At 38.5% G+C, this 15365-nt stretch overlaps 1 protein-coding gene across 1 annotated transcript; it reads left to right on the plus strand.

The window, feature by feature from the left end:
• Positions 1–1564: 1564 nt before the first annotated feature.
• On the plus strand, positions 1565–13878 carry mapkapk2b (MAPK activated protein kinase 2b). The gene is made up of 10 exons (XM_069660301.1): positions 1565–1836; positions 5702–5841; positions 6863–6927; positions 7709–7788; positions 8477–8603; positions 9737–9812; positions 9917–10041; positions 10768–10853; positions 12372–12452; positions 12685–13878. The coding sequence occupies exons 1-10, from the start codon at positions 1612–1614 to the stop codon at positions 12823–12825; spliced, it is 1146 nt and encodes a 381-aa protein (XP_069516402.1). The 5' UTR covers positions 1565–1611; the 3' UTR covers positions 12826–13878.
• The last annotated feature ends 1487 nt before the right edge of the window (positions 13879–15365 follow it).

Below are 15365 nucleotides of genomic sequence, written 5' to 3' on the forward strand. Positions count from 1 at the left end.
TCTTTCATGTGTCACACTTAGTGGTTTTCACGGTCACTATGTTTGACACACCTCTACCCTTCCTAGCTTGAAGAAAAGCAAAATAATACCCGAGCTGACATCATTAGCACTAGCTACTTAAAAAACAAGCCAACACTCGGGAGTTTTTTCTTTCTTTCATCTATATCACGTTAACTTCTTGTTGTTTGTATGTATATCTGTTCTGTTATTGTTCTTTTTCAGTGACTCATCATTTTGCATTTTAGTCATATGACAGTGACAACATCTGATTGTTTTGAAATTTATGGATTTTCTATGTAAAGAATATCCTGGTTATTACTCCCTGATTACATTCTCTGCCTCTTTGGTACAGGTTGTGTGTGCTCACAAAACGTGATGAACCTACTTCATTATATCTTCAGTTGCTTTTTCGATTAATATTTTAGTCAGTTTGGGCAGACTGTAAACCTGGTTTAAATTCATCCCTTTTTGGGCTTCAGAAAAAAATATATTCTGGCTTAATGGCCTCTTCCATGGCCATCAGCCATCCCTTATTCATTTATTTATTTTTGAATTCCCACCCTCTTTCACCCACGTCCCTGTTTATGGGAGGCCAAACAAATCAAAAACCTGGCAAAGATAGATGCAATCCAGTTGCGCTAGACACACAGCCCTCCTTTGAGGCATAGCGTGTGACCCGGTTGGGTAGTGCAGGTCTGTCCAGTTTGCTAGTTCGCAACCAAACTATGTCCTTCCCCGAAATTAAAGTTGTTTATAAATTTTCATCGTTATTGTTTCATTACTGCTTCCTTATTTTGTTGTTATATTGTTTAATTTCACTTATATTTAATATTTACCCTTTATAAATTGAGCCTCCCGGCTCACGATTGTAGCCTATTTTTAAAGTTACAATAAACATCTTAAATCTTGAATCAATACACTTACCCAACATTTTCATTAGTTCCAAGGGGCCACGCTTATAAACACATCTGTGATTAAAAAGCTTTCCTGAGTTTTGTGAACAGGATCAAGCACACTGACGCAGTTTTTTTGCCATGTTCTCATCACAGAAGATGTTCCATGCTGAGCTCTATGTTGAAAACAGATGTGTCTCACTTGTATTCCATTTTAAGAAAATCTGCTTCTCATACACTTGTTTCCTCTGTGCTCTCCTCAGGCCAACTTGTCCCTCAATTTAGCCCCCCCCCCCCCCCCCCCCCTCCCCCCGCACCTGCTTTCCGCGTGCACGTCCCTGTTTGGCCGTTACCAATTGATGCTGCGCTGACGTCCACCATTTCAGCCCGGAAGTTTTGACATTTGTGTAACCATTGACGTTTATCCATTTTATTGTGATGTTATTTCTTCAGCGAGTAAACTCGGTCCCAAGATGTTAAACTGTCAAATCAAATTGAACGAAGACTTCCTGGACAGTCACCCAGCCGTGACAGCTGCTTGTGGAGGACTTGAGTGAGGGCTGTTCAGCTACCCTGGCTAGCGGTGGGGTAACATCATAGAAGGACAACCTAAGCTAGGCGTTAAAGCTAGCTAAAGTTAGATATACTACCCCTGAGTGAGAAGACGACAAACGCACCTGTCGGGACTGTTATCACTCATGTTTTGCCGATAGTAATTATGTCGAATCAGCACCAGCCGGCTTTCCCGACCCAACAGCAGCCAAATCTCAACTCTGCTACTTTCCCTCAGTGTTTTGTGAAACCCTTTAGCGTTCCTCTTCAGATCAAACGGAATGTCATAACAGACGAGTACAGTTTAACAAGTCAGGTGCTCGGGATGGGGATCAATGGCAGAGTGTTGGAAGTGTTCCACAATGAAAGTGGGGAAAAGTATGCCCTCAAGGTAAACACATTGTTATTTGAATGTAACACAATTCAAATTTATATTTTTTTTGCATTTTTTTTTTTAAATGTACCAAGTGTTATAATGTTTCAGATTTTGAAACCTGCCGGATTCACAAAGCATTCTTTAGGAACAAAACAAGTTTTTGGAGTACATCTCATATCTACTAAAGTTAAGCTAGCAAATGTGACAGTTGACATTTTCATAAATTGATATAACATTTCGGTCATTTATAGTCAATAATGACACGCCTGATTTACAGACATAACTCATCTCATCTAAGTTTGTAAGTAAGAAAATAAAGAAGTTCGTACAAAACAAGACTGTTCTTAAGAAAATAATAGGGAATTGCACTTAAAAACATTCTTAAGAACTTCCTACACTTTTTTCTTTCGAATCCTCTTAAGTTTTATCTTAAGAATATGTTTGGAAAAAAAAGTATTTGTTAGTAAAGATGGCAGAACATGTGTTCTGTAGTAGATAAACTGTACCATTGTGGGTAACCTACTTCTAGTCACAGTGATAGTTATTTGATATGGGTTTGGATATGGAGCACGATATGAAGTCTGTCTGGCCAAATGTGGTTTGACTGACCTTTTCACACAAACCAGTATGACCACAAATTGTAAGCATATACTGGTCTGTGGAACATCATTGCAGTGGATGCTTATGTTTGTTGCATGCAGTCATTTGATACCATTCTTCTTTGAGTTCACATTTTTACATTGGTTACAGGCAGCACTTTGGAGTGCTGGGTAATTTCTACTTGCAAGGTGATTCAAAGGTAGAATCCAGAAGTATGGAATACATTATATATGTGGAAAGATGTTGGAAATACCCTGCATTTATCATGGCAATGTGGATATGATCAATTTATGACACATGTGCCAAACTTTTCCATTACTTTCCGGGGCCTTTCGTGTTCCACGTACTTGTTATCTAGCTTCCTCTGTCAGAGACTTTTCCATATTTGTGCAGTAAACAGGATCAAAGTCTGGGCGTTGATGAAAAACAACCTTCAAGCATTGAAGTTGCCTGTCTTTTGTCACGTTTCTCAGAATCAGTCAACGAGGTCGAGCCCAGGAAGTTTCAAGCTGTGCGCTATGTGCTGAAAATAAACCGATGCTTCGCTCTTATCTTTGATTTGAGAAAATCTGCTTCTCGCACAGTTTCTCCTTTTAAGTCTCACTTTCAGCCAGTGGGGGGAGATAAATAATTGTTTTTCCTCACTGCATTCCTGTGGGATCAGTTTGTCATTTCAAAGGCATGTGCGATGCACATTCAACTATAGAGTACCTGCGTTTGGAGTGAAAGGCACTACTTAGAGTTAAGAGTTGAGCACTGCCAAAGTTCAAGAGGTGAGGTCACAGCGGGCATTAGATGTGAGTCAAGATTTTTCTCTCTTGGAATCCTGTAATTTTCCTGCATTTTGGTGATGATACACAACAGACGGCTTTGTCAGGGTCTAATTTGTGTTCCAGTGTGTAAATTATATATATGGTCCAGTTGCTTTGGCTTATGCTCTACCATGTCGACATGTCTGTTTTGAAAGAGTGTTGACTTTTCTATCCAAATGTTGCCTGCCAGAAAGAGAGAGGGGAACATGCCTGTGTCTAAAAGTAGCCTCATGCAAAGGCCTTAGATGACTGAGAGATTATGATGTCTGCTGTGGTACAGCAGGACGAGGTGTCATGTAGACAGTACACGCTCTGCTTTTAGCAGGCAGTGAAGTTGTGTTGAGTTGGGTGTAGAAATCTGTAGTTTGTTTTTCTGCAGAGCCACATTTGTGTAGGCTTCTTATTTTTAATGAGAGACACGTTTTAGCATCAGCATAAAGGTTTATGGTCTTTTTATGAAAAGGTGTTAGTAAGGTTTAGTCAATTAGCCAAATTGATAGGCTGAGTTTGACTTGAGGTGGACAGGAGAGGAAGAGCCCTCCTAGTCTGACTCTTTGAACATCAGTAAACCCACCATCCTTCTCCTGCAGCGTGTAGATCTTAAATATGTCCAAATGGCTTATCTGCAGACATTTCTAAGTTCTTCTTTTAAAGGCAGCTCAAAATAAAGGAGCATTTCGTTAAGATATATTGTGTATGACAAAGACTTTTCAAGTCAAGGAAATAGTTCCTTCCAAACATACCTCAGTAAATCATAGTTTAGGGTCCTCACAAAGGGTCTTAACATCGTAAAATTGACATCCTTGAAGATGCTTCAAATTTATGTACCGAAAATATCACAGAGGAATGCAACTGGAATTCTGCATGTGGTTATTTGTTCTTGTGATATCATTAAACTGAGGGCAGTATAAACACCCAGCTTGTTCTGTTCTTCAGCCAGAATGGCATATTTGTGCATGTTTATTGAATTATTTGTGTCTGCACACATGGACAGCTGTTTCAAATATTTTCTAAATGACATAAATGTATACGTATTGGCTTTAATAAAGTAGGCTTTTTAATGCAAATATTAAGTTTGTATATTACAAATTATATACTTCTGTTCATCCCCATGTAGCATAAATACTTAACATTTATTGCTTAGTACATTCATGCATTCACAAATTCATTACGGTTATATTTAATGGGAAACAAGCACACCAATAGACTGCTGTGATTCGCACAGTGACAGAACAGATTTGCAACTAGAGATGCAAGTTGCAACTAACCAACAGTCAAAAACACAATATTCACTTTACAATCATTTATAACAAAAGAAAACGTTCAGATACTCACGTTTGGGAAGCTGGGGCACGAAATTATTGGCATTTTTGTGTAAGCCTGGGGTAGTACTTTTATGATTCAAGTGTTATTCTTACATGTTGAACTAGGGATGCACCGGCTGAACATCGGAATCGGCCCTGTTGACAGACATTGGCCCATCGGCAAATAAGGTGGCATGCACGGATGGCAGTAGCTGATGTTCTTATTATTTAACTGTTCTAATGGTGCAGTAAATTTAATGGTAACATAAAATAATTTATGTTTTCAGAAAGATTTTTGTTCGGCTATGTAAGCACTGAAAAATGTTTGTACTATGACCAGGTGAGTCTAAAACAGGCTGAGGGCCCGATCAGACAGAACACGTTTTAGCAGCTGGGGGCTTTTTTGTCATTGTTTTCAATGAGAGGCTTTTTGCGTGCTGCTTTTACGTTGTAGAACGGCTCGTGTTTTTCCGCTCTGTGCGCCTTACGTTTTTGAGAAAAACGCTCCGAGCACCTCGAGTTGAGAAAACTCAAAGCAGAAAAGCCCTTGATGTCATGGCTGTTTTTTCTCATTGTACAATCGGATGAAAGGCGAGGCAGGCCTTCTGTCAGTTTACAATACAACGGTTAGGTTAATGATAGCTAATGATTCGGTGGTTGCCTTAACTACAGTTAAAAAAAAAGGTGCAGCAAGCTGCTCTTTTTTTTTATCCGTATCAAAAAAGGCAGTGTGATGCTCCTCGCATTTTACAGCCTGCAAAATTTGCTCTGTCTGATCGGGCCCGAAAGGGGCTTTTCAGGCAGCTATTTTTTGAAAGGAGTTAGATTAAAAGGATGTATTGGGAAATTGAATCATCACATGCTTTCTCAAAGAGTGTGATGAAGGCCTGAATCAGTTATTTTTTATAATTAAAGTTAATTTTGGCCCCTTATCCAGACGAGGGCATTACTAATAACAGAAATTCATTTTGTTGGGGGGCAGGCCTGAAGGAAAGGGGTGCAACTTTTTTTACCAGTTGAAGACTCTCGAAGTCTAGCTCTCTCTTGGCAGCTCCTCAAAAGTAGTTAATCATCAAAATATTTGCTGAATAATTTTCCTACATTTTAATCTACAGTGTCATCCTGCGTTCTGACTTGTTTACACCTCTGCTGTTTGTGTCTCAGATGCTGCAGGATTGTCCAGAAGCCAGGCGGGAGGTGGAGCTCCACTGGAGGGTGTCCCCTTGTCCGCACATTGTACCAATCATAGAAGTTTATGAGAATCTCTACCAGGGCAAGACGTGTCTCCTTATCATTATGGAGTGGTGTGTATTTCCCCACGCTCACAGACATGCACAAAAATCAGAGCTAATGATGTATGTGTGGTCTTAAAAATTGATAGCATGTGTTGTCAAAAGTCCCTTCCCTGGACGCTGTTCAACTTTAAACGGCCCCTGGGAGTCGTGTCTTGTGTTAGCTGCTCTGTGGGCTGGTGGAGCCTGCCTTTATTTTAATGCACACCAACTGACAAGAGTAGTTTCCAGAACACTTCAGGGCCAAAAGTAATAAAAGCAAGAAGAGTCTGCTTAGTCTAAAACATAATAAAGCATAATAAGGGAAGGCACATGCTGCTCCAGCCTTGTACAGGTAATCTTAGCAGATGTCTAACATTAGATCCTGGAAATAAAGATCCAGGGAACTGAAGTAGAGTTATGGACTTTGGAAACAATAAAATATGGCACGACATACTACCTAAACCTTCATGAATATTAAAATTTAAAAAAAAACTAACAACCGTTAAGAAAATAAATTAGGCTTGCAGGACAAGTTAGCATCTAAGCTAATTTTAACATTGGTGCTAAAGGAGACATGCAAGTAGCGATTAGCATCTTTATATTGTGAAGTACACAATAAAAGGCAGAACACTAAGGGAAGAAAAGATGCGTATAAATCTTGTGTACGTTTTTCAAACGTCGGGTTACCGGCTCAACACAACCAAACTAAAAGGACTAACTACGGCAAGAGAGGAGGGTTATATATACAATCACAATTGTATTGTGATGTTTACAGCCACCTCATATGTTACAAAAGGATAGAAAAATGTTCTGGTCATGATCTGATGAAGGTGTCTGCTGACCATGAACTATAAGTGAATTATGATGGCAAAGTGGTTGCAAGAGTTTACTCCTTCAGGTATACAAGATATGATTAAGAGCTTTTTACCTAAAATATGAATTAGCATTTTATTGCGTTAGGGAAAAATAATTTTAACTATATGCAAACTGTATATTTAATAACAATTATGTATCATTTTACGTTCATACTGCTTTTTTTTTTACTTTCCAGCATGGATGGAGGTGAATTATTCAGTCATATTCAAGACAGAGGGAATCATGCATTCACCGAAAGAGGTAAAGGCATCATTATTATTTCTGAAGGAAGTTAAGCCATAATCCTCAAGATAAAATCTTAAGCACTACTTAGTCATGGTTGGCTCACTGTTGCCGGTGGAAACAATAAATGTGACCCCGGCAAACACTTCTTTCTTACTTCCTTCTTAAACTGCAGCCAAATAAGCATGTTTTGATAAAGACGTCCGACAGCACTTGTTTTTTTTCATCCATCATACCACGAGTTACCCATTAGCTGTGACTAAATACGTTTTTCTCCTGGCTGTAGGAGAGTGAAAAGTAAACAGCAAATCTATTTTCAATAAGGAATAATTACCGGAGCTGAGAGTGGTTCATTGTTAAGTTAAATAGAGCTGAAAGTCCCAATCATTTGTAATAACAGCTGCTCAGATCTTCTTCTTTCCATTTCTGGTGTTAATCTAAATATTTCTACTTTTTGGTCTTTTGTTTTGACAATCTGAACATAAAAAATTGAGCTCTGGAAATTGTTGAATACGTTTCTTTCTATTTTCTAACATTTTATTAACACAAGGAAATGATAGTGATTAATTGCTAACAGAATCTATTGTCAGTTTAACCCTGAGAAATGTGACACTGGATTAAGTCCTTCCTGTATGGGAAGACAACTCGAATCCTGCAGAGATTAGAGTGAACTGATATTAGTAGCTTTGATTTCATAGAGCCTAAAGGATTATAACTTTATCCTATTTCAAAATGTGCTGCTGAATGCTTTTGTATATGAACGCCATCATGTCATTCTCTTCGCTTTCTTTTCACTCAGAGGCCTCTGACATCATGAAAAGCATAGGAGAAGCCATTCATTTCTTGCATTCCATCAACATTGCTCACAGGGACATCAAGGTAATATATCAGTAGATATGTGAGTCACAACCTGCCACAGTGGACTGTTACAGAAAATAATGCAGTAGGTAAACTTTGCATCCTGCTCTTATGCTTTTTTATGTATATTTCCATGAAACCACGCTGGAAGTTTTCCCTTAATATTTTGTATTTTGATTTGGTCACTGAGCCACAATCATCCTTATTTTTTTCTGTTTCGCTGGAGCCTGGAAGCACAAAATATTGCACTGTGGGAAATAAGAAATATGTGTAAAACAAATTTGTATATTTAACACAATTGGACAATTATTTTTGTAACTTTCCAGTATGTTTAATACCAGTGGAGTGAAATAAACAGATGATATATTAAAGATCACTATCTTAGGGAATAACATGCAACAGAGTACAGATTATACGAAGAGAACTGAGCTTAAAACGTCATTTTATCCCACCTCTATGTCTTATGAATGGACGTCTGTGCCTTCTTTTTCATCGTAGTATTTGTGTTACTGTAAGATTGAAGACAAACCTAAGAAGCAGCGAGTGGCATTGTTTCTTACTCTCAAAGCACAAGGAGAAATATAATTTTAAAAGAGACCGAGCTTTTATTTATGCTTATATTTGATTTTTATTTGATGTAATTTATAATTCTTTGCTTTTCTTTGCTTAATGACCAGATATCTGAACATGTGATGACTGTCTCTTTCAGCCAGAGAACCTGCTGTACACCTCCAAAAGGCCGGATGCCCTGCTCAAGCTGACGGATTTTGGATTTGCCAAAGAAATCACCACCTTAAACTCATTGGCAACACCGTGTTTCACCCCCTACTATGTCGGTAAGACCACACAACATGTGATCTTGTACATCTATACCTGCTTGTCCAGATGTGCAGCAGTAACAGATTAAGTGTTGACGGCCAGCAGATGGATGTCAGTAGCAAACGTTGTCTCATGTATTCCTGGAGGCGGTTGGAGTCGAGTGTGGGCTGATTAAAATGTGTTTGTCACAGGTCAAGGTCACTGTGACTGCTTAAAATAAATCTCTCCTAGGCCATAACTCAACCATTCATACGCTAATTGTGCCACAATTTCACGATGACATTATAATGTCCTGGAAGAAGAACTCCTTTCTTGCCATCATTTCTTGAAGGCAATTATCTCAGGAATGCCTGGAATCTTCAAGTTAAGCGCAAACATCAATTTGGGCTGCAGGATGAACTCAGAAGTCAAAGACACTGTGACCTCACATCCGTCCCTTTCTTTGAAATGTGATATCTCGTCAACCCCTTGAGCAAATTTTATTATATGTGGTTTATTTTTATTATTTTACCCACCAAAGAACATGGCGCTATTTGCCCCTCGTTCTACCCCTAGGCACCGACTTGTTTTGTTGCAATAAGGGTCTGCTGCCAGTCAGATGTTCTGCAGATAAACTGAGAGAGAGGAGAGACTTTCTCTAGTATTATGTCCCTACTGCGTATCATGGGCTGTAATTAAATGGGATCATTCCAGTAAATATTTATGACTAGCATCTTGTGCTCTGTTGAGTGACCTCTGTGTTTTAAATTTTTACTTTTGCTTTGATGAATGTCACTGAACTGTATGAGTTCCTGTGAGACTAAACCCACTTATGTCATCGATAGCTATTTATTAAAAAGATAATCCCAGTAATGGGCTTTTGGGTCTGCAAGACAGAAGTCTGTGGATAGTTATTGTTTAATGCCAGACTCTACATCACTTTATTTTTTCTGTGTGCTTCCAAAAAACCTCACCTGACTCAGTCTTTTTGTAGAGTGCTTCCCCTGAGGGGAGTTAACAGTAGATAATCTGCAGACATGGCTTGATTGATCCAGTGAACTGGTTGGAAAAACATAATACTTTAATGACATATTTGACATGTAGGATTACAAAAGGCATGCGATGTAATACAGAAGTTTAATTTCAATCATTTCTCTTGACACTGTGGCAGCTCCAGAAGTTCTCGGTCCAGAGAAGTATGACAGATCCTGTGACATGTGGTCTCTGGGTGTCATTATGTATATCCTGTAAGTCAGTCAGTGTAACTTTGTTCTAGTGTGACTAAATTTTTGCCGTCTCTAATTACATGATCCATCCTGTCATCGTGCATTTTCTCCTTCCTCACACACAGGCTTTGTGGATATCCTCCCTTTTTTTCACATCATGGTCTGGCAATATCTCCAGGAATGAAAAGACGGATCCGTAACGGACAATACGAGTTCCCCAACCCGGAGTGGTCCGACGTGTCTGAGGAAGGTGAGGACGTGGCTGGAAAGAAAGTGGTGTTTTGTTGCTCTCTTCCTTTACTTCTGTTTAACTTCCCACGCATGCTCAAACACATATTTCTCCTGGGAAGCAGAGCTATTATAGTTTTGAAATTTTCATTAGTTTGTATTTTTATTTAGTCTTTCAGTTTGGATTTTGATTTCCGTTTAGTTTAAGTGTTCATAAGTATTTTTTTTTTGAGGAATTGACTAGTTTTAGTTGAGTTTTTATTTAGTTTCAGTTTTTCAGGTATGAAGAGGAAAGCCGTGATTTAAAGAAGCTGAGGATGAAAGAATGCATGACATTAATCAGATTTTCATTAGGCCTTTTTATTAGGCCAGTGTCTCTCGAGAAGTCAAACACAGCTGATTTCACCTGCAATTGTATTTAGTTTTAGTTCGTTTTGCATTGGTCATTGTAGTTTTTATTTTTATTTCAGTTTATTTCAAAATAATTTTTCACTGCTAGTTTTAGTTTTAGTTTTCATGAACTATAATAACCCTGCTGGGAAGACACCTCACTTTTTTTCATTTAATGGTACTCTCTATCTTCTCGTCTTCTCTGTTCTAAGTGACACCATTTTTAAATTATGCTTCACAGACATGTTCAGATTTTATATATCTTATATAACTTTCATGTAAAAGCAGCCACGGGTATTAAAACTGGTGCGGGACAATTGTAATGGTTAAATGATAATGATTATTTTTTCTGTTTCAGCCAAACAGCTGATCTGCCACTTACTGAAAACTGAGCCCACCCAGAGGATGAGCATCACAGAGTTCAAAAACCATCCCTGGATTAATGTAAGGTTGTCTCTGAGGACTGGAGTGTGATAGCTGGGCTTACGTGCACACTTTGTCATTCTGATTGAAATCATACGGGTCAACTGTTTACATGGGGTGATCCATTAGGACAGGGGTACTCAACATCATAATGTGTGACCTGTGTTATGATTCAGTACCATACATTTATACATTTTGAACGTCTGTCAAATCAAATAAAGAAAATACAATTAGGCAAAATAGTTTTTACAACACTATAAGCTTATAACTTTTACACAGAGCTCTCATAATTTAACAATAATAATAATAATCAATACTTCAATATTGGTAAGGAAATATAGTGTCAAACCCTTTATTTCCTGTATTTTGGTTTATTTTATGTCCCAGTTTGTGATGGAAGTGTCTTTATTTGTAAATGAAAACAAATAATTCAAATAATAATTGTCTGGTACTTCACATTCGAGCAGGATTGAAAGAGCCATATGCACATGCAGTATAATGTTGTCCATGCAGAAATCAGATGAAAGGGAGAGACAGCTTTACCTCTTCACTTAAGCTGCTCTCTCTCGGCCTCCTGACAGAATGATCAACAGGAGGATTCACTTTATATTTCATGTTTTGCCGAAAAGCATATGCAGTTAGACTTTTTCTCATGGGGAGTTTTAAAACTATGAAATAAATAATATTTAAACGCACTGTACACTGACGGACTGTTCAGCGCAGTAGTTGCCGTATCTCTGTGAAGTGTCCAGGCATGTGTTACCATTTTGGACTTTCTCCTGATACTGAAGTGATCAAAAAACAGGAAATTACACAATAAAGTAACGTGCATAAAAAGGAACCACACCCTTTAAATCATTTAAGCCATGTGTCTGTGCTTTCACAGCTAAATGTTCTCGACTTCAGTGTGTTACTGCTTAGTTGGCTCTGTTTTTTCCACAGCCTCTGTTAGCAAACTCAGAGCTGGGGCTTTTGCCGAACAGAATTACCGTTCACAGCAAAAACACTGATTTCTGCTGGTTTGATGTGTATCTGCTTCGATGGTGTTGGTGGTGTAATACAACGGCTGCGGTTGTTGTCATGTCACGTTTTTACCGGTGTGCCTGCCATATTGTATATCTGGCTCCTTCAGTTGCCGTGGTTACTAGCCTGCGTGCGCATAACGGGCAGCTTTAAGCAAGCAACAGCGTGACACCAATGATTGCAACGTATCCACAGAATCTAGCCGTCCAATAACACTGTGGTCTTTTTATGTTTGAATTAAAAATATAATTTACGCCAAAATGGAGGGCATGCGCAGAAGATCACAGTCAGGATGTAACCGGGTCAAATCGTTTAAATATTTCATTTGATCGGTTTATGAATAGGTTTAAACCACCAGCCTTTTATGATTTAGGTGTTTATATGGATCATTTTTGTTTGGTTTGGGCTTTTAAACCGATTTATAATCAGAATATTATGTAAACCCAACTATAGATAGTTTTGAAAGATGTTAGCAAGATTTGCTGAACTCTAATCAATACCTTCTCACCATTGCAGCAGTCAGTCGAAATCCCACAAACGCCTCTCCACACCAGCCGCGTGCTGCATGAAGAACAGGACGTCTGGGAGCAGGTGAAGGTGAGTGTTGGGGGTGTGCGTATGAGTCACTTTGGTGCTACTCGATTTTTTTTAGGCATTCAGAAATCAATTGTGGGTTGTCAGTTGTATTAATATTTTATTCTTTATGTATACATGTCTCACTGCACAATGCAGTCCATATAGTATCCACTTGAAACATGATGTGAATGCTGTGCATGCTGCTTTAATCCTGGTTATGTCTGATAAAAGGGAAATTGTTCCTTAACTATAGGAGGAAATGACAAATGCCCTGCAAACGATGAGAGTGGACTACGATCAAATTAAAATCAAAACGATTGAGGACTCGACCAATCCTCTGCTCCTGAAGAGAAGAAAGAAAAGTAAAAAGTCAGCCACACAACCTCCAGACTAGTGAAATGAAGAGGTAATCAGTTACACACACACACACACACAGAGAACACATGTTCATAAATGCATAAAACTTAAAAGCAGAGCTGAAGGTAAATTGTACCTTGTCAAGTGGCTCCGAAATCAAACTTTTATAGTATGTTTGTAACAGTTTTATTTACCTTTTTAAGATTATTTTTGTGGCTTGTTGCCTTTATTTATAGGACAGCTGAAGATAGACAGGAAATGTTGGGAGTAGAGAGTGGGGGATGACATGCACCAAATGATCGGCAGACTGAGAGTTGAACCTGTGATCAGTGCGACGAGGACTGTAGCCTCTGTATATGGGGCGCCCGCTCTACCAACTGAGCTAAACCAGCGCCCCAAATGTTTAATTTAAAACATGAAATGCTTTTTGGTAATAATGTACATTTAAGACTCTTATTTCTATGCATGGAAAGTATCCAGTGTGTGCACTAAGGCTTATTGCTCGATCTACTGTGTGTGTTATATACGAGGACAGGGCTCATTATTCTAATGTAAATACTCTGAGACATGTAATCGAGCTTTGTTGGCGTCTGCTGCTCCTTGTTTGCTTTCTGTCTGCTGTCGTTCTCCTGTTGTTTTTCAGTCTCAAACTATTCTAAAGCCTTTTTGCCCTGAGGATAGTGTTGAGAAAGTTGGCCAGCACTGTTCATATTTGTGTACTAAATGACCATTGCCAACTTTTTGCATGCTAATGTGATGTCAGAAGGGGGTCAAATATTACCACAAAATAATGGTTTCTTAACACACTGTGGTAGTGCAGGGACTGGTCTAACCATGTGTAGCAGCATTTGTGCTGCAATGCCCCTGAGAGGTGTGATAATTGTATTTGATTAGGGAAACTGTGCTGCTAACTGCACTCGTCATGCTTCTGCGGCTTTGAATTCCTCCAATGTGGTAATATAAGAAGCCAGGAACTCTGTTATGTTAGCAGTGGAAAGATGGATGGCTGTAAAACTTTCCGATGCAGGAAGTACTGATTAGACGTACAGTGGAAAATGTTGCACATCACTGTTATGCTGTCTGTTCTGGATTAAAGCTCCTCATGTTCTCTGTAGCTGTGCCTGTTGTTTGGTCAGTTAGCTGTTCTCCATTAGCATAAGGTCACATAAATGTCCTTCAGCACAATTGTTTCCAACATTTAACGGATATTTTTGGCAGCATTTTGACACAAATCACATTTTCAATACAAAAATATGCCACAGAAAGTGACAGTTGTTTTTTTTACATCCATGAAAGCCTGACATTGTGCCGTTAACACAGCATTTTTTTGTTGGTCTTTCATCTTTCACTAGTACTTTTGCTCAGGAGAGAGCAGGAAAAAATTAAAAGGGTCAACATGCTAAAGTAATCATAGTTTTAGCTACACAAATAACCTGTGCATAACCTCTGTTCAGTATAATGTAATGTTCCTTTCAAGGTCAATTACATGACTGCAATCTAGAGATAGACCGATATGGTTTTTTCAGGGCCGATACCGATTATTAGTAGTCAAGAAGGCCGATAACCGATATTTGGAGCCGATATTCATTTGCAGTAAAAGTGAAAATATTGGTGTCAAAATTTTGAATAATACAAACTCCAACACTTAACTTTGTTTAAATGCCTTTAAGCATATGTTTATTAAACAAGCAAACAAAAAGCGCAGGGAGTTCCCAGGGTCAGCAGCATCTCTTATAAAGTTTACTGAAAATTTAAATAAATAACTTCCTGAAGTTTTATTAAGTAAATAAAACAAAGTTAAATAAAATTTGCAAAGAAATGAACTTTTTCTCCTCTCTGCCGTGTGTGTGAGCACTCTGCACTCTTATCGGCCGTCGGATAAAAACATTTTTTTAATTTTTTTTAAAAAGGCCGATGCCGATATGCGTCAAAATGCCGAATATCGGCGCCGATAATCGGTCGATCCCTACTGCAATCATATGTGGAGGGACAGGTAGCTTGTTTTAAAGTAATGGGGATATCGCAGAAGCAATCTGCAACCAACCTGAGCTAACCAGACACCCAGTCTGTAATACTGCAAATGCAAAGCTTTTCATCAGTGGGCCATAGGCTCAATCAGCATTGTGTTACCTCATTTAGCGATAGATAGTTATTAGAAGTTAAAAAATGTTCACGTCAGCATTATAGGATATAATCCTACTATTAAAATCGAGGGGTACTAACAGAATTATGTAGAGGTACCCTGTCATGAACTGAAGTGACAAATTTTGACCATGAATGTCTCACAAATTTGAAGGCCAGCCATTCAATAGTTTCTAGAAACATCTAGAACCATAGTTCTATGGCAGAAAAAGCCTTTGTTATACAGTGGGATTAATTATGTATGATGCAACCTTTAGTTCTTCAGATTTGATAATTCAACACTCGGTTTTCAATAATTCCCAAGCTGAAAATACGACACAATATGTTTTGAATTAATATGTTGCTTTTGCTACAAACCGGCCCATTTGTAGTTTAGTTGAATCCATACGTGACAAAAAAAAGATGGATGTTTTCAGCTTTTACATCCTGTTCTAA

Source organism: Semicossyphus pulcher, unplaced genomic scaffold (assembly GCF_022749685.1).
Source record: "Semicossyphus pulcher isolate SPU_LCO1_2020_fin unplaced genomic scaffold, fSemPul1.0.p SCAF_13, whole genome shotgun sequence".
In the NCBI taxonomy this organism is placed as follows: Eukaryota; Metazoa; Chordata; class Actinopteri; order Labriformes; family Labridae; genus Semicossyphus; species Semicossyphus pulcher.